General features: G+C 48.2%; 2 protein-coding genes across 2 annotated transcripts in view; one reads left to right on the top strand and one right to left on the bottom strand.

Moving 5' to 3' along the window:
• LOC124034934 (inactive carboxypeptidase-like protein X2) overlaps nucleotides 1-1213 on the top strand; it is a 30552-nt gene extending 29339 nt beyond the window's left edge. The window contains exon 22 of the mRNA XM_046348328.1: nucleotides 74-1213. Coding sequence (XP_046204284.1) covers nucleotides 74-445 — 372 coding nt within the window. The 3' untranslated portion in view covers nucleotides 446-1213. The remainder of the gene's footprint in view (nucleotides 1-73) is intronic.
• On the bottom strand, nucleotides 1053-27819 carry pold2 (polymerase (DNA directed), delta 2, regulatory subunit). Its single transcript, XM_046351244.1, has 11 exons — nucleotides 27662-27819; nucleotides 27076-27316; nucleotides 26854-26975; nucleotides 26613-26736; nucleotides 26296-26407; nucleotides 25686-25887; nucleotides 25414-25494; nucleotides 25136-25293; nucleotides 24729-24856; nucleotides 4947-5048; nucleotides 1053-1726 (listed from the first exon to the last, which is right to left on the bottom strand). Exons 2-11 carry the CDS (start codon nucleotides 27308-27310, stop codon nucleotides 1566-1568), a joined length of 1425 nt encoding a protein of 474 aa, XP_046207200.1. The 5' UTR covers nucleotides 27311-27316; nucleotides 27662-27819; the 3' UTR covers nucleotides 1053-1565.

Here is a 27819-nt window from a genome sequence, read left to right as displayed (position 1 = left end):
CTACAATGAGGTTACCCATTAGCCCTTTGAGAGCCAATGAAGCGCTATATAAATACTATCAATTCATCAACAGATCATGGCCCTGCACGGCAACAAGCCCATCCGCTTGCTCAGCCACGGCAACGGTGGAACACGACGGAACACCGCCTCCAACGGTAACAGCCGTGTGGTGCATAACAATGGCGCTGCCGCCAATGAACCTGAGACGAGTCGCATGCGCCAGCAAAAGCGGAGGCTCGGCCGCCTCCGTCGTCTACGACAACAGAAACTGATGAGATCGACAACAACTTTGCCCCCGACAACCACACCGGTTCCCACGACAACAGAGGCAGAGCCCACCACTGCCTGGTACGACTCGTGGCTCATAGGAGAGGGGCAAACATCAGCTCCAGAAGGTTTCACAGACTCCATCTTGGATTACAACTACGAGATCGACGATTACTAAGGGTAACACCAAGACCGTGTTCCAATACATCCTTTCTCCCCATTTCCTTAAAATAATCAAGGTAGGGAAGGAAGAAGTTGAACAGGACCAATTTGTCAGTCAAGCCCAGACTGTTAACTCAATTCCTGGACAATTAAGTGACCCCTTGAAAATCTGAGTGGACTGGATCTGTTTAAGCAATATGGCTTAATCTCATTTACATCTCCAATAGGATAGATTGACTCTCTCCCTCCTATATTACTGAACCCATCCATTCTTTCAGATCTACAAATGGGCCACAAGAAGCGTTTAGGTATATTTACAGAAACTCAAAAGGAACAATGATGTTGAATAGTCAGGCACACACGCTAATGTCAAGTGTTCTGTATAACTGCTTGAGTAGGTCTTTTGATACAAAGTTCAACACAAATGAAAATGTCAGTACCGATATCTGGGAAGGTCCTTTTACACCAATTCAAGGCCTTCCTAGAGAATGTGCTTCAGAGATCATGTATATGTGCTGGTTGTAAATTAAATGTATTTTTACCACCTCCACCCCTGAAGAGTAAATAGAAAGAAGCAAAATGTATTTCTTTGAAAAAAGTGAGGATTTATTTACATTATTTTCACCCATGACAGCAAAACCATAATACCGACAGACATTAAAATGTTAACTTCACAAAATGTTAGTTGAAGGTTGAGAGAACTCGAGAGATTTTCTGAAATGTTCCTCATAACGTAGCTGAGGAAAGTTATTTTTTCAATGAATAAAGGCTCATTTACATACAGCATTTGTGTTTTGTTCTTCTTCATGACATCATCTACCGTACTAAAATGGAAACAATGTGTGTTGACAAATACAGGAGTCTGGGCACCGGTACACAAACAAAGCACAGTCCGTTCCATCACACACACCTTTCATTAGCAACATGTTTCCTTCTACTCAAACAGTACTGGGATGACTGCACAGCATCATTGATCCTCCATATTTACTATGTATATAATGACTGATATCTTTGCTGATCAAGAGAAACCAATGAGACTTCAGCAGACACTTTAAAAACATGTTTGATAGTGTACAACCTGATTCCATTTGAGGACCAGGGGAAGGGGCTGAGGACAAAGATTGTGTGTTGCTCCTTCAGTGGCTGATGTTCATCTCACTCTCCTCATCATCACCAGCAGAGAAGGAAGAGAAGCGGATTGGCTCACACTCCAGAGTCCGGAGGTTGACCAGGCAGGCTGTCTGAGTGCTGCTGAACTCTGGAATAGCCACCAGGAGGACTTCCTGACCTTCAGCACCTAGGGAGGGTGGGGCATGTAACTGGTCATTAGATTACACCCCATGTCACCCATGCAACTACAGTACACCAGTTGCTAAAACATATGTAGATCACAAAAGATCCCATAAAATGTACACTGAACATTTTGTTAACAGAACAAGTGTTGTTCCCATGTTTCATGAGCTGAAATAAATGATGCCAGAAAATGTTGCATACAAAGCGTTTACATCCCTGTTAGTGAGCTTTTCTCCTTTACCAAGATAATACATCCATCTGACAGGTGTGGCATATCAAGAAGCTGATTAAATGGCGTGATCATTACACAGGTGCACCTTGTGCTGGGGACAATAAAATACCCCTATAAAATGTGCAGTTTTGTCACACAACACAATGCCACAGATGTCAAGTTTTGAGGGAGAGCGTAATTGGCATTCCGACTGCAGGAATGTCCCCCAGAGCTGTTTCGAATTGATAATTTAATGTTTTTCTCTACCAACCAGCAACCTCCAATGTTTTAGAGAATTTGGCAGTACGTCCAACCGGCCTCACAACCGCAGACCACATGTAACCACACCAGTCCAGGACCTCCACATACGGCTTCTTCACCTGCCGGATTGTCTGAGACCAGCCAACCGGACAGCTGATGAAACTGGGTTTGAACAACTGAAGAAATGTTGCACAAACTGTCAGAAACCGCCTCAGGGAAGCTCATCTGCATGCTCGTCGTCCTCAGCAGGGTTTTGACTTGACTACAGTTCAGCGGTGTAACCGACTTCAGTAGGCAAGTGCTCACCGTCGATGGTCACTGGCACGCTGGAGAAGTGTGCTCTTCACAGGTGAATCCCGGTTTCAACTGTACCGGGCAGATGGCAGAACACCATGTATGGCGTTGCGTGGGCGAGCGGTTAATGATATCAATGTTGTGAACAGTGTGCCCCATGGTGGTGGTGGGGTTATGGTATGGGCAGACCTAAGCCACGGACAACAATTTCATTTTATTGATGGCAATTTGAATGAACATAGATACCATGATAAGATCCTGAGGCCCATTGTCGTGCCATTCATCCGCTGCCATCATCTCATGTTTTGCATGATAATGCACAGCCCCATGTCGCAAAGATCTGTACACAATTCCTGGAAACTGAACATTTACCAGCTCCTTTCATGTCCTGCATACACACCAGACATGTCACCAACTGAGCTTGTTTGGGATGCTCTGAGCTTGTTTGGGATGTTCCAGTTCCCGCCAATGTCCAGCAACTTCACACAGCCATTGAAGAGCAGTGGGACATGGGCTGTTGCAGTGACTGTATTACCAGTCATGACCGCAGTAAAATTCCATGTGCCCGTTGAGTCATGGTAATCTCCTTTAAGGCAATCTGGACATGCTTTGGTAGTACCCAACCTGCTAACTACCATCAGGTCTTAATGGCCTGGTACTCAGGACTATATTGTCCCTCGAACCACACACATCAAAGCAACTGCAATCAAAAATCACATCTAACACTTAGGCCTATCATACTTCTAAAACTCACCTCACTATGATGATCAATTTGAAGAAAAGTTCAACAGGGGGTTGAAACTGTAAAAACATGGTTGCTGTGGATGTTGTTTCAAAGCCTAAACTCAATGAAATGGACAGCGCTTTATAAGGTGATGATTAATGCAAAACACCTTCAAGCATACAGTGAGGGAAGAAAGTATTTGATCCCCTGCTGATTTTGTACGTTTGCCCACTGACAAAGAAATGATCAGTCTATAATTTTAATGGGAGGTTTATTTGAATAGTGAGAGACAGAATAACAACAAAAATAATCCAGAAAAACACATGTCAAAAATGTTATAACTTGACTTGCATTTTAATGAGGGAAATAAGTATTTGACCCCCTCTCAACCAGAAAGGTTTCTGTCTCCCAGGTGTCTTTTATACAGGTAACGAGCTGAGATTAGGAGCACACTCTTAAAGGGAGTGCTCCTTATCTCAGTGTGTTACCTGTACAAAAGACACCTGTCCACAGAAGAAATCAATCAATCAGATTCCAAACTCTCCACCATGGCCAAGACCAAACGTCAGCCTCAAAAATCTTAATGACTTGGAGAAGATCTGCAAATAGGAGTGGGACAAAAATCCCTCCTGAGATGTAGTTGGCCACCAGGTTTGCACACAAGAAACGTCTGACCTGTTTTGGGTCAAATATTTATTTCCCTCATTAAAATGCTAATAAATTTATAACATTTTTGACATGTTCGGCCGCGAAGTGGTAGGCCACACAAGCTTACAGAGCAGGACTGCTGAGTGCAGAAGCGCGTAGAAATAGTCTGTCCTCGGTTGTAACACTCACTACCGAGATCCAAACTGCCTCTGGAAGCAACGTCAGCACGAGAACTGTTCGTCTGGAGCTTCATGAAATGGGTTTCCACGGCCGAGCAGCCGCACACAAGCCTAAGATCATCCATACGCAATGCCAAGCGTCGGCTGGAGTGGGGTAAAGCTTTCCACCATTAGACTCTGGAGCAGTCGAAATACGTTCGAGTGATAAATCACACTTAAATCACACACTGGAAGTCCGATGGACTAACCTTGGTTTGGCGGATGCCAAAGTGTAAAAAATAATAATAATATCATAATGTTTCTTTAGACCTGACCAAAATAAATCAAGGATTTATTGTGATGGTGAACATTCAACTAATTGATTCAACTTTATTAAGGCACGCATCAGCTGGCGTGTATGTGTGGAGGCCTGGAGATGCTGAACGTGCTTATCTTAATTCACGGTAAATTACTGTGAGACAGGCAGTCTTTTGCATGACAATAACCAGCTGACAAAATTTGATGACTGCCACAGCCCTAATGTGGGACAACATTTCACAGGCCACAATCAACAGCCTGGTCAACTCTATGTGAAGGCGATGTGTCGTGCTTCATGAGGCAAATGGTGTTCACACCAGATACTGACAGGGTCGTGGATCAGAAAACCTATCTGTGACCGACAGATGCATATCTGTATTCCCAGTCTTTTGAAATCCATAGATTAGGGACTAATTTACTTATTTCAATCGACTGATTTCCTTATATTAACTATAACTCAGTAAAATCTTTGAAATTGTTGCATGTTGCATTTATATTTTTGTTCAGTGTAAAAAGGACTGGCAACTATCAGTGTGTAATACTGGACCAGCACAGTGCAATGCTCCAATGTGAATAAACAGTCAGGTTTCCAGTAACAGTGGGGACTCACCGGTGATGCGTTTGGCCTGGTAGGAAGGGGCGTTGCCACTGAAGTAGACATGAGGACATTCCTCCAGGATGAAAGGGTCCTTCAGGTAGAATGGATAACACCCTGAGAGAACACCAGATAAGACATGTACCTTAGTCTGCACAACCGGAGAGAATGTGTGTGTGTTCTTACCCAGTGGGTCAGGTATGAGGTGTGTGTGTGTGTTCTTATCCAGTGGGTCAGGTATGAGGTGTGTGTGTCCTTATCCAGTGGGTCAGGTATGAGGTGTGTGTGTGTGTGTTCTTACCCAGTGGGTCAGGTATGAGGTGTGTGTGTGTGTGTGTGTGTGTGTGTGTGTGTGTGTGTGTGTGTGTGTGTGTGTGTGTGTGTGTTCTTACCCAGTGGGTCAGGTATGAGGTGTGTGTGTGTGTGTGTGTGTGTGTGTGTGTGTGTGTGTGTGTGTGTGTGTGTGTGTGTGTGTGTGTGTGTGTGTGTGTGTGTGGTGTGTGTGTGTGTGGTGTGTGTGTGTGTGTCTTACCCAGTGGGTCAGGTATGAGGTGTGTGTGTGTGTTCTTACCCAGTGGGTCAGGTATGAGGTGTGTGTGTGTGTGTGTTCTTACCCAGTGGGTCAGGTATGAGGTGTGTGTGTGTTCTTACCCAGTGGGTCAGGTATGAGGTGTGTGTGTGTGTGTGTTCTTACCCAGTGGGTCAGGTATGAGGTGTGTGTGTGTGTGTGTGTGTGTGTGTGTGTGTGTGTGTGTGTGTGTGTGTGTGTGTGTGTGTGTGTGTGTGTGTGTGTGTGTGTGTGTGTGTGTGTGTGTGTGTGTGTGTGTGTGTGTGTGTGTTCTTACCCAGTGGGTCAGGTATGAGGTGTGTGTGTGTGTTCTTACCCAGTGGGTCAGGTATGAGGTGTGTGTGTGTGTTCTTACCCAGTGGGTCAGGTATGAGGTGTGTGTGTGTGTTCTTACCCAGTGGGTCAGGTATGAGGTGTGTGTGTGTGTGTGTGTGTGTTCTTACCCAGTGGGTCAGGTATGAGGTGTGTGTGTGTGTGTTCTTACCCAGTGGGTCAGGTATGAGGTGTGTGTGTGTGTGTTCTTATCCAGTGGGTCAGGTATGAGGTGTGTGTGTGTTCTTATCCAGTGGGTCAGGTATGAGGTATGTGTTCTTATCCAGTGGGTCAGGTATGAGGTGTGTGTTCTTATCCAGTGGGTCAGGTATGAGGTGTGTGTGTGTGTGTTCTTACCCAGTGGGTCAGGTATGAGGTGTGTGTGTGTGTGTGTTCTTACCCAGTGGGTCAGGTATGAGGTGTGTGTGTGTGTGTGTGTGTGTGTGTGTGTGTGTGTGTGTGTTCTTACCCAGTGGGTCAGGTATGAGGTGTGTGTGTGTGTGTTCTTACCCAGTGGGTCAGGTATGAGGTGTGTGTGTGTGTGTTCTTATCCAGTGGGTCAGGTATGAGGTGTGTGTGTGTTCTTATCCAGTGGGTCAGGTATGAGGTATGTGTTCTTATCCAGTGGGTCAGGTATGAGGTGTGTGTTCTTATCCAGTGGGTCAGGTATGAGGTGTGTGTTCTTACCCAGTGGGTCAGGTATGAGGTGTGTGTGTGTGTGTTCTTACCCAGTGGGTCAGGTATGAGGTGTGTGTGTGTGTGTTCTTACCCAGTGAGTCAGGTATGAGGTGTGTGTGTGTGTGTTCTTACCCAGTGAGTCAGGTATGAGGTGTGTGTGTGTGTGTTCTTACCCAGTGAGTCAGGTATGAGGTGTGTGTGTGTGTGTGTGTGTGTGTGTGTGTGTGTGTGTGTGTGTGTGTGTGTGTGTGTGTGTGTGTGTGTGTGTGTGTGTGTGTGTGTGTGTGTGTGTGTGTGTCTTACCCAGTGGGTCAGGTATGAGGTGTGTGTGTGTGTGTTCTTACCCAGTGGGTCAGGTATGAGGTGTGTGTGTGTGTTCTTACCCAGTGGGTCAGGTATGAGGTGTGTGTGTGTGTGTTCTTACCCAGTGGGTCAGGTATGAGGTGTGTGTGCGTGTTCTTATCCAGTGGGTCAGGTATGAGGTGTGTGTGTGTGTTCTTACCCAGTGGGTCAGGTATGAGGTGTGTGTGTTCTTACCCAGTGGGTCAGGTATGAGGTGTGTGTGTTCTTACCCAGTGGGTCAGGTATGAGGTGTGTGTTCTTACCCAGTGGGTCAGGTATGAGGTGTGTGTGTTCTTACCCAGTGGGTCAGGTATGAGGTGTGTGTGTGTGTGTGTGTGTGTGGTGTGTGTGTGTGTGTGTGTGTGTGTGTGTGTGTGTGTGTGTGTGTGTGTGTGTGTGTGTGTGTGTGTGTGTTCTTACCCAGTGGGTCAGGTATGAGGTGTGTGTGTGTTCTTACCCAGTGGGTCAGGTGTGAGGTGTGTGTGTGTTCTTACCCAATGGGTCAGGTATGAGGTGTGTGTGTGTGTGTGTGTGTCTTACCCAATGGGTCAGGTATGAGGTGTGTGTGTGTGTTCTTACCCAGTGGGTCAGGTATGAGGTGTGTGTGTGTGTTCTTACCCAGTGGGTCAGGTATGAGGTGTGTGTGCGTGTTCTTACCCAGTGGGTCAGGTATGAGGTGTGTGTGTGTGTTCTTACCCAGTGGGTCAGGTATGAGGTGTGTGTGCGTGTTCTTATCCAGTGGGTCAGGTATGAGGTGTGTGTGTGTGTGTGTTATTACCCAGTGGGTCAGGTATGTGGTGTGTGTGTGTGTGTGTGTGTTCTTATCCAGTGGGTCAGGTATGAGGTGTGTGTGTTCTTATCCAATGGGTCAGGTATGAGGTGTGTGCGTGTGTTCTTACCCAGTGGGTCAGGTATGAGGTGTGTGTGTGTTCTTATCCAGTGGGTCAGGTATGAGGTGTGTGTGTGTGTTCTTACCCAGTGGGTCAGGTATGAGGTGTGTGTGTGTTCTTACCCAGTGGGTCAGGTATGAGGTGTGTGTGTGTGTTCTTATCCAGTGGGTCAGGTATGAGGTATGAGTGTGTGTGTGTTCTTATCCAGTGGGTCAGGTATGAGGTATGAGGTGTGTGTGTTCTTATCCAGTGGGTCAGGTATGAGGTATGAGGTGTGTGTGTTCTTATCCAGTGGGTCAGGTGTGAGGTGTGCGTGTGTATTCTTACCCAGTGGGTCAGGTATGAGGTGTGTGTGTGTATTCTTATCCAGTGGGTCAGGTATGAGGTGTGTGTGTGTGTGTTCTTATCCAGTGGGTCAGGTATGAGGTGTGTGTGTGTTCTTATCCAGTGGGTCAGGTATGAGGTGTGCGTGTGTATTCTTACCCAGTGGGTCAGGTATGAGGTGTGTGTGTGTTCTTATCCAGTGGGTCAGGTATGAGGTGTGTGTTCTTATCCAGTGGGTCAGGTATGAGGTGTGTGGGTGTGTGTTCTTATCCAGTGGGTCAGGTATGAGGTGTGTGTGTGTGTTCTTATCCAGTGGGTCAGGTATGAAGTGTGTGTGTTCTTATCCAGTGGGTCAGGTATGAGGTGTGTGTGTGTTCTTACCCAGTGGGTCAGGTATGAGGCGTGTGTGTATTCTTACCCAGTGGGACAGGTATGAGATGTGTGTGTGTGTTCTTATCCAGTGGGTCAGGTATGAGGTGTGTGTGTGTGTTCTTATCCAGTGGGTCAGGTATGAGGTGTGTGTGTTCTTATCCAATGGGTCAGGTATGAGGTGTGTGCGTGTGTTCTTACCCAGTGGGTCAGGTATGAGGTGTGTGTGTGTGTTCTTATCCAGTGGGTCAGGTATGAGGTGTGTGTGTGTGTTCTTACCCAGTGGGTCAGGTATGAGGTGTGTGTGTGTGTGTTCTTACCCAGTGGGTCAGGTATGAGGTATGAGGTGTGTGTGTTCTTATCCAGTGGGTCAGGTATGAGGTATGAGGTGTGTGTGTTCTTATCCAGTGGGTCAGGTGTGAGGTGTGCGTGTGTATTCTTATCCAGTGGGTCAGGTGTGAGGTGTGCGTGTGTATTCTTACCCAGTGGGTCAGGTATGAGGTGTGTGTGTGTATTCTTATCCAGTGGGTCAGGTATGAGGTGTGTGTGTGTTCGTTCTTATCCAGTGGGTCAGGTATGAGGTGTGTGTGTGTTCTTATCCAGTGGGTCAGGTATGAGGTGTGCGTGTGTATTCTTACCCAGTGGGTCAGGTATGAGGTGTGTGTGTGTTCTTATCCAGTGGGTCAAGTATGAGGTGTGTGTTCTTATCCAGTGGGTCAGGTATGAGGTGTGTGTGTGTGTGTTCTTATCCAGTGGGTCAGGTATGAGGTGTGTGTGTGTGTTCTTATCCAGTGGGTCAGGTATGAAGTGTGTGTGTTCTTATCCAGTGGGTCAGGTATGAGGTGTGTGTGTGTGTTCTTACCCAGTGGGTCAGGTATGAGGCGTGTGTGTATTCTTACCCAGTGGGACAGGTATGAGGTGTGTGTGTGTGTTCTTATCCAGTGGGTCAGGTATGAGGTGTGTGTGTGTGTGTGTGTGTTATTACCCAGTGGGTCAGGTATGTGGTGTGTGTGTGTGTGTTCTTATCCAGTGGGTCAGGTATGAGGTGTGTGTGTTCTTATCCAATGGGTCAGGTATGAGGTGTGTGCGTGTGTTCTTACCCAGTGGGTCAGGTATGAGGTGTGTGTGTGTGTTCTTATCCAGTGGGTCAGGTATGAGGTGTGTGTGTGTGTTCTTACCCAGTGGGTCAGGTATGAGGTGTGTGTGTGTGTGTTCTTACCCAGTGGGTCAGGTATGAGGTGTGTGTGTGTTCTTACCCAGTGGGTCAGGTATGAGGTGTGTGTGTGTGTTCTTATCCAGTGGGTCAGGTATGAGGTATGAGGTGTGTGTGTTCTTATCCAGTGGGTCAGGTATGAGGTGTGTGTGTGTGTGTTCTTACCCAGTGGGTCAGGTATGAGGTGTGTGTGTGTGTGTGTGTGTGTGTGTGTGTGTGTGTGTGTGTGTGTGTGTGTGTGTGTGTGTGTGTGTGTGTGTGTGTTGTTCTTACCCAGTGGGTCAGGTATGAGGTGTGTGTGTGTGTGTGTGTGTGTGTGTGTGTGTGTGTGTGTGTGTGTGTGTGTGTGTGTGTGTGTGTGTGTGTGTGTGTGTGTGTGTGTGTGTGTGTGTGTGTGTGTGTGTGTGTGTGTGTGTGTGTGTTCTTACCCAGTGGGTCAGGTATGAGGTGTGTGTGTGTGTTCTTACCCAGTGGGTCAGGTATGAGGTGTGTGTGTGTGTGTGTTCTTACCCAGTGGGTCAGGTATGAGGTGTGTGTGTGTGTGTGTTCTTACCCAGTGGGTCAGGTATGAGGTGTGTGTGTGTGTTCTTACCCAGTGGGTCAGGTATGAGGTGTGTGTGTGTGTGTGTTCTTACCCAGTGGGTCAGGTATGAGGTGTGTGTGTGTGTGTGTGTGTGTGTGTGTGTGTGTGTGTGTGTGTGTGTGTGTGTGTGTGTGTGTGTGTGTGTGTGTGTGTGTGTGTGTGTGTGTGTGTGTGTGTTCTTACCCAGTGGGTCAGGTATGAGGTGTGTGTGTGTGTGTTCTTACCCAGTGGGTCAGGTATGAGGTGTGTGTGTGTGTGTTCTTACCCAGTGGGTCAGGTATGAGGTGTGTGTGTGTGTTCTTACCCAGTGGGTCAGGTATGAGGTGTGTGTGTGTGTGTGTGTGTGTTCTTACCCAGTGGGTCAGGTATGAGGTGTGTGTGTGTGTGTTCTTACCCAGTGGGTCAGGTATGAGGTGTGTGTGTGTGTGTTCTTATCCAGTGGGTCAGGTATGAGGTGTGTGTGTGTTCTTATCCAGTGGGTCAGGTATGAGGTATGTGTTCTTATCCAGTGGGTCAGGTATGAGGTGTGTGTTCTTATCCAGTGGGTCAGGTATGAGGTGTGTGTGTGTGTGTTCTTACCCAGTGGGTCAGGTATGAGGTGTGTGTGTGTGTGTGTTCTTACCCAGTGGGTCAGGTATGAGGTGTGTGTGTGTGTGTGTGTGTGTGTGTGTGTGTGTGTGTGTGTGTGTGTGTGTGTGTGTGTGTTCTTACCCAGTGGGTCAGGTATGAGGTGTGTGTGTGTGTGTTCTTACCCAGTGGGTCAGGTATGAGGTGTGTGTGTGTGTGTTCTTATCCAGTGGGTCAGGTATGAGGTGTGTGTGTGTTCTTATCCAGTGGGTCAGGTATGAGGTATGTGTTCTTATCCAGTGGGTCAGGTATGAGGTGTGTGTTCTTATCCAGTGGGTCAGGTATGAGGTGTGTGTGTGTGTGTTCTTACCCAGTGGGTCAGGTATGAGGTGTGTGTGTGTGTGTTCTTACCCAGTGAGTCAGGTATGAGGTGTGTGTGTGTGTGTTCTTACCCAGTGAGTCAGGTATGAGGTGTGTGTGTGTGTGTTCTTACCCAGTGAGTCAGGTATGAGGTGTGTGTGTGTGTGTGTGTGTGTGTGTGTGTGTGTGTGTGTGTGTGTGTGTGTGTGTGTGTGTGTGTGTGTGTGTGTGTGTGTGTGTGTGTGTGTGTGTGTTCTTACCCAGTGGGTCAGGTATGAGGTGTGTGTGTGTGTGTTCTTACCCAGTGGGTCAGGTATGAGGTGTGTGTGTGTGTTCTTACCCAGTGGGTCAGGTATGAGGTGTGTGTGTGTGTGTTCTTACCCAGTGGGTCAGGTATGAGGTGTGTGTGCGTGTTCTTATCCAGTGGGTCAGGTATGAGGTGTGTGTGTGTGTTCTTACCCAGTGGGTCAGGTATGAGGTGTGTGTGTTCTTACCCAGTGGGTCAGGTATGAGGTGTGTGTGTTCTTACCCAGTGGGTCAGGTATGAGGTGTGTGTTCTTACCCAGTGGGTCAGGTATGAGGTGTGTGTGTTCTTACCCAGTGGGTCAGGTATGAGGTGTGTGTGTGTGTGTGTGTGTGTGTGTGTGTGTGTGTGTGTGTGTGTGTGTGTGTGTGTGTGTGTGTGTGTGTGTGTGTGTGTGTGTGTGTGTGTGTGTGTGTGTTGTTCTTACCCAGTGGGTCAGGTATGAGGTGTGTGTGTGTTCTTACCCAGTGGGTCAGGTGTGAGGTGTGTGTGTGTTCTTACCCAATGGGTCAGGTATGAGGTGTGTGTGTGTGTGTGTGTGTGTTCTTACCCAATGGGTCAGGTATGAGGTGTGTGTGTGTGTTCTTACCCAGTGGGTCAGGTATGAGGTGTGTGTGTGTGTTCTTACCCAGTGGGTCAGGTATGAGGTGTGTGTGCGTGTTCTTACCCAGTGGGTCAGGTATGAGGTGTGTGTGTGTGTTCTTACCCAGTGGGTCAGGTATGAGGTGTGTGTGCGTGTTCTTATCCAGTGGGTCAGGTATGAGGTGTGTGTGTGTGTGTGTTATTACCCAGTGGGTCAGGTATGTGGTGTGTGTGTGTGTGTGTTCTTATCCAGTGGGTCAGGTATGAGGTGTGTGTGTTCTTATCCAATGGGTCAGGTATGAGGTGTGTGCGTGTGTTCTTACCCAGTGGGTCAGGTATGAGGTGTGTGTGTGTGTGTTCTTATCCAGTGGGTCAGGTATGAGGTGTGTGTGTGTGTTCTTACCCAGTGGGTCAGGTATGAGGTGTGTGTGTGTTCTTACCCAGTGGGTCAGGTATGAGGTGTGTGTGTGTGTTCTTATCCAGTGGGTCAGGTATGAGGTATGAGGTGTGTGTGTTCTTATCCAGTGGGTCAGGTATGAGGTATGAGGTGTGTGTGTTCTTATCCAGTGGGTCAGGTATGAGGTATGAGGTGTGTGTGTTCTTATCCAGTGGGTCAGGTGTGAGGTGTGCGTGTGTATTCTTACCCAGTGGGTCAGGTATGAGGTGTGTGTGTGTATTCTTATCCAGTGGGTCAGGTATGAGGTGTGTGTGTGTGTGTTCTTATCCAGTGGGTCAGGTATGAGGTGTGTGTGTGTTCTTATCCAGTGGGTCAGGTATGAGGTGTGCGTGTGTATTCTTACCCAGTGGGTCAGGTATGAGGTGTGTGTGTGTTCTTATCCAGTGGGTCAGGTATGAGGTGTGTGTTCTTATCCAGTGGGTCAGGTATGAGGTGTGTGGGTGTGTGTTCTTATCCAGTGGGTCAGGTATGAGGTGTGTGTGTGTGTTCTTATCCAGTGGGTCAGGTATGAAGTGTGTGTGTTCTTATCCAGTGGGTCAGGTATGAGGTGTGTGTGTGTTCTTACCCAGTGGGTCAGGTATGAGGCGTGTGTGTATTCTTACCCAGTGGGACAGGTATGAGATGTGTGTGTGTGTTCTTATCCAGTGGGTCAGGTATGAGGTGTGTGTGTGTGTTCTTATCCAGTGGGTCAGGTATGAGGTGTGTGTGTTCTTATCCAATGGGTCAGGTATGAGGTGTGTGCGTGTGTTCTTACCCAGTGGGTCAGGTATGAGGTGTGTGTGTGTGTTCTTATCCAGTGGGTCAGGTATGAGGTGTGTGTGTGTGTTCTTACCCAGTGGGTCAGGTATGAGGTGTGTGTGTGTGTGTTCTTACCCAGTGGGTCAGGTATGAGGTATGAGGTGTGTGTTCTTATCCAGTGGGTCAGGTATGAGGTATGAGGTGTGTGTGTTCTTATCCAGTGGGTCAGGTGTGAGGTGTGCGTGTGTATTCTTATCCAGTGGGTCAGGTGTGAGGTGTGCGTGTGTATTCTTACCCAGTGGGTCAGGTATGAGGTGTGTGTGTGTATTCTTATCCAGTGGGTCAGGTATGAGGTGTGTGTGTGTTCGTTCTTATCCAGTGGGTCAGGTATGAGGTGTGTGTGTGTTCTTATCCAGTGGGTCAGGTATGAGGTGTGCGTGTGTATTCTTACCCAGTGGGTCAGGTATGAGGTGTGTGTGTGTTCTTATCCAGTGGGTCAAGTATGAGGTGTGTGTGTTCTTATCCAGTGGGTCAGGTATGAGGTGTGTGTGTGTGTGTTCTTATCCAGTGGGTCAGGTATGAGGTGTGTGTGTGTGTTCTTATCCAGTGGGTCAGGTATGAAGTGTGTGTGTTCTTATCCAGTGGGTCAGGTATGAGGTGTGTGTGTGTGTTCTTACCCAGTGGGTCAGGTATGAGGCGTGTGTGTATTCTTACCCAGTGGGACAGGTATGAGGTGTGTGTGTGTGTTCTTATCCAGTGGGTCAGGTATGAGGTGTGTGTGTGTGTGTGTGTGTTATTACCCAGTGGGTCAGGTATGTGGTGTGTGTGTGTGTGTTCTTATCCAGTGGGTCAGGTATGAGGTGTGTGTGTGTGTTCTTATCCAGTGGGTCAGGTATGAGGTGTGTGTGTGTGTTCTTACCCAGTGGGTCAGGTATGAGGTGTGTGTGTGTGTTCTTACCCAGTGGGTCAGGTATGAGGTGTGTGTGTGTTCTTACCCAGTGGGTCAGGTATGAGGTGTGTGTGTGTGTTCTTATCCAGTGGGTCAGGTATGAGGTATGAGGTGTGTGTGTTCTTATCCAGTGGGTCAGGTATGAGGTATGAGGTGTGTGTGTTCTTATCCAGTGGGTCAGGTATGAGGTGTGTGTGTTCTTATCCAGTGGGTCAGGTGTGAGGTGTGCGTGTGTATTCTTACCCAGTGGGTCAGGTATGAGGTGTGTGTGTGTATTCTTATCCAGTGGGTCAGGTATGAGGTGTGTGTGTGTGTGTGTGTTCTTATCCAGTGGGTCAGGTATGAGGTGTGTGTGTGTGTGTGTTCTTACCCAGTGGGTCAGGTATGTCGTGTGTGTGTTCTTACCCAGTGGGTCAGGTATGAGGTGTGTGTGTTCTTATCCAATGGGTCAGGTATGAGGTGTGTGCGTGTGTTCTTACCCAGTGGGTCAGGTATGAGGTGTGTGTGTGTGTTCTTATCCAGTGGGTCAGGTATGAGGTGTGTGTGTGTGTTCTTACCCAGTGGGTCAGGTATGAGGTGTGTGTGTGTTCTTACCCAGTGGGTCAGGTATGAGGTGTGTGTGTGTTCTTACCCAGTGGGTCAGGTATGAGGTGTGTGTGTGTTCTTATCCAGTGGGTCAGGTATGAGGTGTGTGTGTGTTCTTATCCAGTGGGTCAGGTATGAGGTGTGTGTGTGTTCTTATCCAGTGGGTCAGGTATGAGGTGTGTGTGTGTGTGTGTTCTTATCCAGTGGGTCAGGTATGAGGTGTGTGTGTGTGTCTTACCCAGTGGGTCAGGTATGAGGTGTGTGTGTGTGTCTTTCTTACCCAGTGGGTCAGGTATGAGGTGTGTGTGTGTGTGTCTTATCCAGTGGGTCAGGTATGAGGTGTGTGTGTGTGTTTCTTATCCAGTGGGTCAGGTATGAGGTGTGTGTGTGTGTTCTTATCCAGTGGGTCAGGTATGAGGTGTGTGTGTGTTCTTATCCAGTGGGTCAGGTAGGTATGATCCAGTGGGTGGTATGTGTGTGTTCTTATCCAGTGGGTCAGGTATGAGGTGTGTGTGTGTGTGTTCTTACCCAGTGGGTCAGGTATGAGGTGTGTGTGTGTGTGTTCTTACCCAGTGGGTCAGGTATGAGGTGTGTGTGTGTGTTCTTTCTTACCCAGTGGGTCAGGTATGAGGTGTGTGTGTGTGTGTTCTTATCCAGTGGGTCAGGTATGAGGTGTGTGTGTGTTCTTATCCAGTGGGTCAGGTATGAGGTGTGTGTGTGTGTTCTTATCCAGTGGGTCAGGTATGAGGTGTGTGTGTTCTTATCCAGTGGGTCAGGTATGAGGTGTGTGTGTGTGTTCTTATCCAGTGGGTCAGGTATGAGGTGTGTGTGTGTGTTCTTATCCAGTGGGTCAGTGGGTCAGTGTATGAGGTGTGTGTGTGTGTTCTTACCCAGTGGGTCAGGTATGAGGTGTGTGTGTGTGTGTTCTTACCCAGTGGGTCAGGTATGAGGTGTGTGTGTGTGTGGTCAGTGGGTCAGGTATGAGGTGTGTGTGTTCTTGCAGTGGGTCAGGTATGAGTGTGTGTGTGTGTGTTCTTATCCAGTGGGTCAGGTATGAGGTATGTGTGTGTGTTCTTATCCAGTGGGTCAGGTATGAGGTGTGTGTGTGTTCTTACCCAGTGGGTCAGGTATGAGGTGTGTGTGTGTGTTCTTACCCAGTGGGTCAGGTATGAGGTGTGTGTGTGTGTTCTTATCCAGTGGGTCAGGTATGAGGTGTGTGTGTGTGTTCTTATCCAGTGGGTCAGGTATGAGGTGTGTGTGTGTGTTCTTACCCAGTGGGTCAGGTATGAGGTGTGTGTGTGTGTTCTTACCCAGTGGGTCAGGTATGAGGTGTGTGTGTTCTTATCCAGTGGGTCAGGTATGAGGTGTGTGTGTGTTCTTATCCAGTGGGTCAGGTATGAGGTGTGTGTTCTTACCCAGTGGGTCAGGTATGAGGTGTGTGTGTGTTCTTATCCAGTGGGTCAGGTATGAGGTGTGTGTGTGTTCTTATCCAGTGGGTCAGGTATGAGGTGTGTGTGTGTGTTCTTATCCAGTGGGTCAGGTATGAAGTATGTGTGTGTGTGTTCTTATCCAGTGGGTCAGGTATGAGGTGTGTGTGTGTTCTTACCCAGTGGGTCAGGTATGAGGTGTGTGTGCGTTCTTATCCAGTGGGTCAGGTATGAGGTGTGTGTGTGTGTTCTTATCCAGTGGGTCAGGTATGAGGTGTGTGTGTGTGTTCTTATCCAGTGGGTCAGGTATGAGGTGTGTGTGTGTTCTTATCCAGTGGGTCAGGTATGAGGTGTGTGTGTGTTCTTACCCAGTGGGTCAGGTATGAGGTGTGTGTGTGTGTTCTGTTCTTATCCAGTGGGTCAGGTATGAGGTGTGTGTGTTGTTCTTATCCAGTGGGTCAGGTATGAGGTGTGTGTGTGTGTTTCTTATCCAGTGGGTCAGGTATGAGGTGTGTGTGTGTGTTCTTATCCAGTGGGTCAGGTATGAGGTGTGTGTGTTCTTATCCAGTGGGTCAGGTATGAGGTGTGTGTGTGTGTTCTTACCCAGTGGGTCAGGTATGAGGTGTGTGTGTGTTCTTATCCAGTGGGTCAGGTATGAGGTGTGTGTGTGTTCTTATCCAGTGGGTCAGGTATGAGGTATGTGTGTGTGTGTTCTTATCCAGTGGGTCAGGTATGAGGTATGAGGTGTGTGTGTTCTTATCCAGTGGGTCAGGTATGAGGTATGAGGTGTGTGTGTTCTTATCCAGTGGGTCAGGTGTGAGGTGTGTGTGTGTATTCTTATCCAGTGGGTCTTATGTGTATTCCAGTGGGTCAGGTATGAGGTGTGTGTGTGTGTTCTTATCCAGTGGGTCAGGTATGAGGTGTGTGTGTGTTGTTCTTATCCAGTGGGTCAGGTATGAGGTGTGTGTGTGTTCTTATCCAGTGGGTCAGGTATGAGGTGTGCGTGTGTATTCTTACCCAGTGGGTCAGGTATGAGGTGTGTGTGTGTTCTTATCCAGTGGGTCAGTATGAGGTGTGTGTTCTTATCCAGTGGGTCAGGTATGAGGTGTGTGTGTGTGTTCTTATCCAGTGGGTCAGGTATGAGGTGTGTGTGTGTGTTCTTATCCAGTGGGTCAGGTATGAAGTGTGTGTGTTCTTATCCAGTGGGTCAGGTATGAGGTGTGTGTGTGTTCTTACCCAGTGGGTCAGGTATGAGGTGTGTGTGTATTCTTACCCAGTGGGACAGGTATGAGGTGTGTGTGTGTGTGTTCTTATCCAGTGGGTCAGGTATGAGTGTGTGTGTGTGTGTTCTTATCCCAGTGGGTCAGGTATGTGGTGTGTGTGTGTTCTTATCCAGTGGGTCAGGTATGAGGTGTGTGTGTTCTTATCCAATGGGTCAGGTATGAGGTGTGTGTGTGTGTTCTTACCCAGTGGGTCAGGTATGAGGTGTGTGTGTGTGTTCTTATCCAGTGGGTCAGGTATGAGGTGTGTGTGTGTGTTCTTATCCAGTGGGTCAGGTATGAGGTGTGTGTGTGTGTTCTTACCCAGTGGGTCAGGTATGAGGTGTGTGTGTGTGTTCTTATCCAGTGGGTCAGGTATGAGGTGTGTGTGTGTGTTCTTATCCAGTGGGTCAGGTATGAGGTATGAGGTGTGTGTTCTTATCCAGTGGGTCAGGTATGAGGTGTGTGTGTGTTCTTATCCAGTGTCAGTATGAGGTGTGTGTGTTTATCCAGTGGGTCAGGTATGAGGTGTGTGTGTGTGTTCTTATCCAGTGGGTCAGGTATGAGGTGTGTGTGTGTGTTCTTATCCAGTGGGTCAGGTATGAGGTGTGTGTGTGTTCTTATCCAGTGGGTCAGGTATGAGGTATGTGTGTGTGTGTTCTTACCCAGTGGGTCAGGTATGAGGTGTGTGTGTGTGGGTCAGGTATGAGGTGTGTGTGTTCTTATCCAGTGGGTCAGGTATGAGGTGTGTGTGTGTTCTTACCCAGTGGGTCAGGTATGAGGTGTGTGTGTGTGTTCTTATCCAGTGGGTCAGGTATGAGGTGTGTGTGTGTTCTTAGTGGGTCAGGTGTGTGTGGGTCAGGTTGTGTGTGTGTTCAGTGGGTCAGGTATGAGGTGTGTGTGTGTTCTTATCCAGTGGGTCAGGTATGAGGTGTGTGTGTGTTCTTATCAGTGGGTCAGGTATGAGGTGTGTGTGTGTTCTTATCCAGTGGGTCAGGTATGAGGTGTGTGTGTGTTCTTATCCAGTGGGTCAGGTTATGTTCTTATCCCAGTGGGTCAGGTATGAGGTGTGTGTGTGTTCTTATCCAGTGGGTCAGGTATGAGGTGTGTGTGTGTGTTTATCCAGTGGGTCTTATCCAGTGGGTCAGGTATGAGGTGTGTGTGTGTCTTATCCAGTGGGTCAGGTATGAGGTGTGTGTGTGTGTTCTTATCCAGTGGGTCAGGTATGAGGTGTGGTGTGTGTGTGTTCTTATCAGTGGGTCAGGTATGAGGTGTGTGTGTGTTCTTATCCAGTGGGTGTGTGTGTGTGTTTCTTATCCAGTGGGTCAGGTATGAGGTGTGTGTGTGTGTTCTTATCCAGTGGGTCAGGTATGAGGTGTGTGTGTGTGTTCTTACCCAGTGGGTCAGGTATGAGGTGTGTGTGTGTGTTCTTATCCAGTGGGTCAGGTATGAGGTGTGTGTGTGTTCTTACCCAGTGGGTCAGTGTGTGTGTGTTTCTTACCAGTGGGTCAGGTATGAGGTGTGTGTGTGTGTTTCTTATCCAGTGGGTCAGGTATGAGGTGTGTGTGTGTGTGGGTCTTGTGTGTGTGTTCTTATCCAGTGGGTCAGGTATGAGGTGTGTGTGTGTGTTCTTACCCAGTGGGTCAGGTATGAGGTGTGTGTGTGTTCTTATCCAGTGGGTCAGGTATGAGGTGTGTGTGTGTGTGTTCTTATCCAGTGGGTCAGGTATGAGGTGTGTGTGTGTGTGTTCTTATCCAGTGGGTCAGGTATGAGGTGTGTGTGTGTTCTTATCCAGTGGGTCAGGTATGAGGTGTGTGTGTGTTCTTATCCAGTGGGTCAGGTATGAGGTGTGTGTGTGTTCTTATCCAGTGGGTCAGGTATGAGGTGTGTGTGTGTGTTCTTATCCAGTGGGTCAGGTATGAGGTGTGTGTGTGTTCTTATCCAGTGGGTCAGGTATGAGGTGTGTGTGTGTGTTTCTTATCCAGTGGGTCAGGTATGAGGTGTGTGTGTGTGTTCTTATCCAGTGGGTCAGGTATGAGGTGTGTGTGTGTGTGTTCTTATCCAGTGGGTCAGGTATGAGGTGTGTGTGTGTGTTCTTATCCAGTGGGTCAGGTATGAGGTGTGTGTGTTTCTTATCCAGTGGGTCAGGTATGAGGTGTGTGTGTGTTCTTATCCAGTGGGTCAGGTATGAGGTGTGTTCTTACCCAGTGTGTGTGTGTGTGTCTTATCCAGTGGGTCAGGTATGAGGTGTGTGTGTGTGTTCTTATCCAGTGGGTCAGGTATGAGGTGTGTGTGTGTGTCTTATCCAGTGGGTCAGGTATGAGGTGTGTGTGTGTGTTCTTACCCAGTGGGTCAGGTATGAGGTGTGTGTGTGTTTTCTTATCCAGTGGGTCAGGTATGAGGTGTGTGTGTGTGTTCTTACCCAGTGGGTCAGGTATGAGGTGTGTGTGTGTTCTTAGTGGGTCAGGTATGAGGTGTGTGTGTTCTTATCCAGTGGGTCAGGTATGAGGTGTGTGTGTGTGTTGTTCTTATCCAGTGGGTCAGGTATGAGGTGTGTGTGTGTGTTCTTACCCAGTGGGTCAGGTATGAGGTGTGTGTGTGTTTCTTATCCAGTGGGTCAGGTATGAGGTGTGTGTGTGTGTTGTTCTTATCCAGTGGGTCAGGTATGAGGTGTGTGTGTGTTCTTATCCAGTGGGTCAGGTATGAGGTGTGTGTGTGTGTTCTTACCAGTGGGTCAGGTATGAGGTGTGTGTGTGTGTTTCTTATCCAGTGGGTCAGGTATGAGGTGTGTGTGTGTTCTTACCCAGTGGGTCAGGTATGAGGGGTGTGTGTGTGTGTTTCTTATCCAGTGGGTCAGGTATGAGGTGTGTGTGTGTGGGTCAGGTATGAGGTGTGTGTGTGTGTTCTTATCCAGTGGGTCAGGTATGAGGTGTGTGTGTGTTCTTACCCAGTGGGTCAGGTATGAGGTGTGTGTGTGTTTTTATCCAGTGGGTCAGGTATGAGGTGTGTGTGTGTTCTTATCCAGTGGGTCTTACCTTATCCAGTGGGTCAGGTATGAGTGTGTGTGTGTGTGTGTGTGTTCTTATCCAGTGGGTCAGGTATGAGGTGTGTGTGTGTGTTCTTACCCAGTGGGTCAGGTATGAGGTGTGTGTGTGTGTGTTGTGTGTGTTCTTATCCAGTGGGTCAGGTATGAGGTGTGTGTGTGTTCTTATCCAGTGGGTCAGGTATGAGGTGTGTGTGTGTGTGGGTCAGGTATGAGGTGTGTGTGTGTTCTTATCCAGTGGGTCAGGTATGAGGTGTGTGTGTGTGTTCTTATCCAGTGGGTCAGGTATGAGGTGGTATGAGGTGTGTGTGTGTGTTCTTATCCAGTGGGTCAGGTATGAGGTGTGTGTGTGTGTGTTCTTATCCAGTGGGTCAGGTATGAGGTGTGTGTGTGTTCTTATCCAGTGGGTCAGGTATGAGGTGTGTGTGTGTTCTTATCCAGTGGGTCAGGTATGAGGTGTGTGTGTGTGTTCTTATCCAGTGGGTCAGGTATGAGTGTGTGTGTGTGTGTGTTCTTATCCAGTGGGTCAGGTATGAGGTGTGTGTGTGTTCTTATCCAGTGGGTCAGGTATGAGGTGTGTGTGTGTGTTCTTATCCAGTGGGTCAGGTATGAGGTGTGTGTGTGTTCTTATCCAGTGGGTCAGGTATGAGGTGTGTGTGTGTGTTCTTATCCAGTGGGTCAGGTATGAGGTGTGTGTGTGTGTGTGTTCTTATCCAGTGGGTCAGGTATGAGGTGTGTGTGTGTGTGTTCTTATCCAGTGGGTCAGGTATGAGGTGTGTGTGTGTGTGTTCTTATCCAGTGGGTCAGGTATGAGGTGTGTGTGTGTGTTCTTATCCAGTGGGTCAGGTATGTTCTTATCCAGTGTGGTGTGTGTGTGTGTGTTCTTATCCAGTGGGTCAGGTATGAGGTGTGTGTGTGTGTTCTTATCCAGTGGGTCAGGTATGAGGTGTGTGTGTGTTCTTATCCAGTGGGTCAGGTATGAGGTGTGTGTGTGTGTTCTTATCCAGTGGGTCAGGTATGAGGTGTGTGTGTGTGTTCTTATCCAGTGGGTCAGGTATGAGGTGTGTGTGTGTGTTCTTATCCAGTGGGTCAGGTATGAGGTGTGTGTGTGTGTGTTCTTATCCAGTGGGTCAGGTATGAGGTGTGTGTGTGTGTGTTCTTATCCAGTGGGTCAGGTATGAGGTGTGTGTGTGTGTTCTTATCCAGTGGGTCAGGTATGAGGTGTGTGTGTGTGTTCTTATCCAGTGGGTCAGGTATGAGGTGTGTGTGTGTGTTCTTATCCAGTGGGTCAGGTATGAGGTGTGTGTGTGTGTGTTCTTATCCAGTGGGTCAGGTATGAGGTGTGTGTGTGTGTGTTCTTATCCAGTGGGTCAGGTATGAGGTGTGTGTGTGTGTTCTTATCCAGTGGGTCAGGTATGAGGTGTGTGTGTGTGTTCTTATCCAGTGGGTCAGGTATGAGGTGTGTGTGTGTTCTTATCCAGTGGGTCAGGTATGAGGTGTGTGTGTGTGTTCTTATCCAGTGGGTCAGGTATGAGGTGTGTGTGTGTGTGTGTGTTCTTATCCAGTGGGTCAGGTATGAGGTGTGTGTGTGTGTTCTTATCCAGTGGGTCAGGTATGAGGTGTGTGTGTGTGTGTTCTTATCCAGTGGGTCAGGTCACGAGGTGGCAATGCCCCCTTTGTTTGTATCCCTAATTCTGTCCCTTAATCTGCCCCCTCCGTCATGCCCAACCGATTTGTTGTGCTTCATTCATGCAACTCCCCTGCACGCATCATATGTACTTCAAACACATTTTACCAGTTGAAAATAAACAGAAGGGCAGGGTCAATTTGACCATTTGGGTTTATACTTTCAAAGTTACCTACTACGAAGAAACTTTTTTCACCGAACAGCTGGGGGTGAGGTGTGTGTTCATACCCAGTGTGTCAGGTACAGTAGGAGTGAGGTGTGTGTTCATACCCAGTGTGTCAGGTACAGTAGGAGTGAGGTGTGTGTTCATACCCAGTGTCAGGTACAGTAGGAGTGAGGTGTGTGTTCATACCCAGTGTCAGGTGCAGTAGGAGTGAGGTGTGTGTTCATACCCAGTGTCAGGTGCAGTAGGAGTGAGGTGTGTGTTCATACCCAGTGTCAGGTGCAGTAGGAGTGAGGTGTGTGTTCATACCCAGTGTCAGGTGCAGTAGGAGTGAGGTGTGTGTTCATACCCAGTGTCAGGTACAGTAGGAGTGAGGTGTGTGTTCATACCCAGTGTCAGGTACAGTAGGAGTGAGATGTGTGTTCATACCCAGTGTGTCAGGTGCAGTAGGAGTGAGGTCTGTGTTCATACCCAGTGTGTCAGGTACAGTAGGAGTGAGGTGTGTGTTCATACCCAGTGTGTCAGGTACAGTAGGGGTGAGGTGTGTGTTCATACCCAGTGTGTCAGGTACAGTAGGAGTGAGGTGTGTGTTCATACCCAGTGTCAGGTACAGTAGGAGTGAGGTGTGTGTTCATACCCAGTGTGTCAGGTACAGTAGGGGTGAGGTGTGTGTTCATACCCAGTGTGTCAGGTACAGTAGGGGTGAGGTCTGTGTTCATACCCAGTGTCAGGTACAGTAGGAGTGAGGTGTGTGTTCATACCCAGTGTCAGGTACAGTAGGAGTGAGGTGTGTGTTCATACCCAGTGTGTCAGGTGCAGTAGGGGTGAGGTCTGTGTTCATACCCAGTGTCAGGTACAGTAGGAGTGAGGTGTGTGTTCATACCCAGTGTGTCAGGTGCAGTAGGAGTGAGGTGTGTGTTCATACCCAGTGTGTCAGGTGCAGTAGGAGTGAGGTGTGTGTTCATACCCAGTGTCAGGTGCAGTAGGAGTGAGGTGTGTGTTCATACCCAGTGTCAGGTACAGTAGGAGTGAGGTGTGTGTTCATACCCAGTGTCAGGTACAGTAGGAGTGAGGTGTGTGTTCATACCCAGTGTGTCAGGTGCAGTAGGAGTGAGGTGTGTGTTCATACCCAGTGTCAGGTACAGTAGGAGTGAGGTGTGTGTTCATACCCAGTGTGTCAGGTGCAGTAGGAGTGAGGTGTGTGTTCATACCCAGTGTCAGGTGCAGTAGGAGTGAGGTGTGTGTTCATACCCAGTGTCAGGTGCAGTAGGAGTGAGGTGTGTGTTCATACCCAGTGTCAGGTACAGTAGGAGTGAGGTGTGTGTTCATACCCAGTGTCAGGTGCAGTAGGAGTGAGGTGTGTGTTCATACCCAGTGTGTCAGGTGCAGTAGGAGTGAGGTCTGTGTTCATACCCAGTGTCAGGTACAGTAGGAGTGAGGTGTGTGTTCATACCCAGTGTGTCAGGTACAGTAGGGGTGAGGTGTGTGTTCATACCCAGTGTGTCAGGTACAGTAGGGGTGAGGTCTGTGTTCATACCCAGTGTCAGGTACAGTAGGGGTGAGGTCTGTGTTCATACCCAGTGTCAGGTACAGTAGGAGTGAGGTGTGTGTTCATACCCAGTGTGTCAGGTACAGTAGGAGTGAGGTGTGTGTTCATACCCAGTGTGTCAGGTACAGTAGGAGTGAGGTGTGTGTTCATACCCAGTGTGTCAGGTACAGTAGGAGTGAGGTGTGTGTTCATACCCAGTGTGTCAGGTACAGTAGGGGTGAGGTCTGTGTTCATACCCAGTGTCAGGTACAGTAGGAGTGAGGTGTGTGTTCATACCCAGTGTGTCAGGTGCAGTAGGAGTGAGGTGTGTGTTCATACCCAGTGTCAGGTGCAGTAGGAGTGAGGTGTGTGTTCATACCCAGTGTCAGGTACAGTAGGGGTGAGGTCTGTGTTCATACCCAGTGTCAGGTACAGTAGGAGTGAGGTGTGTGTTCATACCCAGTGTCAGGTACAGTAGGAGTGAGGTGTGTGTTCATACCCAGTGTCAGGTACAGTAGGAGTGAGGTGTGTGTTCATACCCAGTGTGTCAGGTGCAGTAGGAGTGAGGTGTGTGTTCATACCCAGTGTGTCAGGTGCAGTAGGAGTGAGGTGTGTGTTCATACCCAGTGTGTCAGGTACAGTAGGAGCGAGGTCTGTGTTCATACCCAGTGTGTCAGGTACAGTAGGAGTGAGGTGTGTGTTCATACCCAGTGTCAGGTACAGTAGGAGTGAGGTGTGTGTTCATACCCAGTGTCAGGTACAGTAGGAGTGAGGTGTGTGTTCATACCCAGTGTCAGGTGCAGTAGGAGTGAGGTGTGTGTTCATACCCAGTGTGTCAGGTGCAGTAGGGGCGAGGTGTGTGTTCATACCCAGTGTGTCAGGTGCAGTAGGGGCGAGGTGTCTAAGCCTCAGTGTATTCTCCAGTATCTCCAGGTGACTGTCCATGCTGCTGTACTTCTGGATGTCTTTCACATTCTGCCCTGACGTCCCCAGGATCCTAAGGCACACAGGGAAGACCTTTGCATTGGCTCCTTACAGACAACTTCACATGACATACACAACCCAACTTACACCTAGCTATCACATATCTGTAGTAGAAAGGGCATCAGGAAATACATTAGCTTGCTTAATGCAAAAGGTTATGGCAATAAAAAAATCGCATTTGAAAACAGTGACCACATTACTCTTCCACAGAGAATGCTTTGTGAAGTTGGTCAAAACAAACAAAATGTTTCCACGCCCTAAGTCCAGAAGCCCCCGGGTTGTTGAGACTCACCTTACCCCGTCCAGGGTGGCCTGGTGTGGGTTGGAGGCCAGCTGCAGGGTGGGGTAGGAGGAGGAGAGGGGGAACATACAGTGGTGTAGGGGCTGCTGGGGCAGGGTATAGTTAGTAGGATCATATTGGCCCGGCATCACATCCACTGGAACTGACGACTAGGAGAGGAGGACACACTTCAGATAACTGAATGAATGGCACATTCTATGGCAAACTAGATAAATACTGCCCAGGCTGTGACATCCATGGTGTAGGTGGTAGGAATCTCTGGAACTCACCACCAGCTGCATCAGCATCTCATCCAGCAGACGCATGGCATCCACAGTGCCTGCCTGGGTTTTCTTAGTCAAGTATTTAGCCTGGAGGGACAATACACAGTTAGGAAAACATTGCACGCACGCACCCGCACACATTGGACAGTTCAAAATGAACCAGTAGCCTAAGTCAAGACAAATCTACTATAATGATTTGAAAAGTGTAAGCTACGGTAATAGCTCACTTTCTCATCAACTGAAATGAATGGATGTCACAGCTAAATAAGTCCCCTCACCTTGGTGGATGCGTCCTTGTCCTGTGTGCTTTGGCTCAGAAGGTTCCCGGCCAGTAGAACCCTGGAGATTGTTGATGCACCACTCTGCTCCCCCTGGTCACCTAGGTGACCCGTTACCATGTCAACAAGCAGCTGTAAAGCCAGCATACTGTCTGCATGACTACCGCCCAGACCCAAACCTGACAACAGCAGCACAAACCTACACACAACATAATATATTAGTTTAGTGTTGTCACAATACCACATTTTCATGGCAAAATAGAAAAAGCAGACTCTACGCTTTGGTCCTTTAAAACCTACTTTTGTTAAATATTGTGTGCTATAGTTTGTAAAATAAACAAATGTGACTCTGGGTGACAACACAAGGATGTTTAATCCAACATTAAGACTGTTTTCCTCTAGAATGTAGGTCCGCTTCCTGTTTAGTTTCCTTTGCAGTGTTGTGATACTGGTACACTTCTAAAGTTTGACATTTCACAAAGTTAGGTATGGTGTGTGTGTGTGTGTGTGTGTGTGTGTGTGTGTGTGTGTGTGTGTGTGTGTGTGTGTGTGTGTGTGTGTGTGTGTGTGTGTGTGTGTGTGTGTGTGTGTGTGTGTGTGTGTGTGTCTGTCTGAGCTGAGAGTGGTTCTGGGGGCCTGCGGGGGGAGGTCAGCAGTACAGAAATCATCCACTGTGAATTTCCCATCATTCTTTTCTGCACCATAAATAGCAATAACACTACCTAAGAGCGAGAAAGGAGAGAAACAGAAATAATAAAAACTACATTTACATTACATTTACATTTAAGTCATTTAGCAGACGCTCTTATCCAGAGCGACTTAGAACAGACAACAACACAAAAGAGGCGGTCATAATTACTACATGAGAACTGAGACAAGCTTGTCTATCCTGATACACTAGGTAGAAGGTACAGAGGAGACAGAAACCTGTGACAAACTTGTCCACATCAATATTGCCCTCTAGTTTGATCCTCTGCAGCTCGTCCTCCAGTATCAACTCATCTGATTCGCTGATGTACCTCGTGCGCGGAGGCTGGGGCAGCAGATTGTGCTAAGAGAGAGAGATGTAGTTGAAGAGTCACAACCAGAACCAGTATACAGACTTTGTCAAACGATCCTGTTTGTTTCATGACAATCAACGTCTGATTTTATGTTAGCAGCTTCTTACTTCCTCACTGATTTCCTTCAGAATGGATGGCTGCAGTTCCATGTGCTTGAACAGGGTTCCCACAATGCAACACTGCTCACCCATCTGCAGATCACACAACTTCCTGATCTGTACATCTGCACCTGACAGGGAGGGAGTCAGGACAGAGTTAACTCTCAGCAAGGTATTGGTGTACAAACTTTTGCAGCAAATTGGAGAGCTAGGTGTCAACCCTGCACTTACCCCATTTCTGCTGGGCCCTCTCCGTGAGCAGGGGGCTCATCTGCATGAGTCGTGTGGCGTAAATGTGCGCATACTGGCGGTTGAAGCTGCGCTCCCCCAGCTTGAAACGCTCAGAGCAGGGTGAGTATGCCGGCTTGACCCTGTCAAACACGGAGGGCTCCTGGTCCTCGGAGCCAGGACGACACAACAGAAGAGAACAGGAACCCTCCTGAGGGGCGCTTACCTCAGAGAACATAGCTGCCTGGGGAGACAGTTATTAAGTTAAACACATGATATGGGATCTTGCATTGCAGCTGTAATGAACACGGTATCCTTGCTAGTTTAGGTCATTTGAACAGGGATCAAACACAGTCCATATGCCATCTCCACTACTGCTAGCTAAACCTCAACTCAGCTCATAAATAGTTACAATGATTATTACGTGGTCTGCAAATGTGAGTGTGGTTATTAACGTTAGCTCGCTAATACTTTAGCTTCCGTTAGTTAGCTACCTAAGCTAGCTGCTAACGTCTTGTTGTTGTCAACAAAAGCAGTGTCCTGCGAAAACAGAAAAACGTCAATGCGTTAAATAAAATAATTACATTACCTTTATTGGCCTTTTATTCCTGACAAAAATGCGATTTTGTTGAAATGCACGTTTACTTTTGGAGAGGAGTATGTTCTTTCAAAAGAGCATAGCTTACTTAGATATCTCCCGCGAAATTTGACTGTTACCCGGCGCGTACGTCGACGGGTTGCACAACG

Source organism: Oncorhynchus gorbuscha, linkage group LG05 (assembly GCF_021184085.1).
Source record: "Oncorhynchus gorbuscha isolate QuinsamMale2020 ecotype Even-year linkage group LG05, OgorEven_v1.0, whole genome shotgun sequence".
Classification (NCBI taxonomy): domain Eukaryota; kingdom Metazoa; phylum Chordata; class Actinopteri; order Salmoniformes; family Salmonidae; genus Oncorhynchus; species Oncorhynchus gorbuscha.
This window is presented reverse-complemented; position numbering and strand designations above follow the sequence as displayed.

Coding starts and splice junctions, on each gene's coding strand:
- pold2 (XM_046351244.1), bottom strand. CDS start 27,310: ATGTTCTCTGAGGTAAGCGCCCCTCAGGAGGGTTCCTGTTCTCTTCTG. Junction 24,857..25,135: donor GCCACCCTGGACGGGGTAAG/GTGAGTCTCAAC, acceptor TGTGTGCCTTAG/GATCCTGGGGACGTCAGGGC. Junction 5,049..24,728: donor TACTGCACCTGACACACTGG/GTATGAACACAC, acceptor GTGTTCTCTCAG/GGTGTTATCCATTCTACCTG.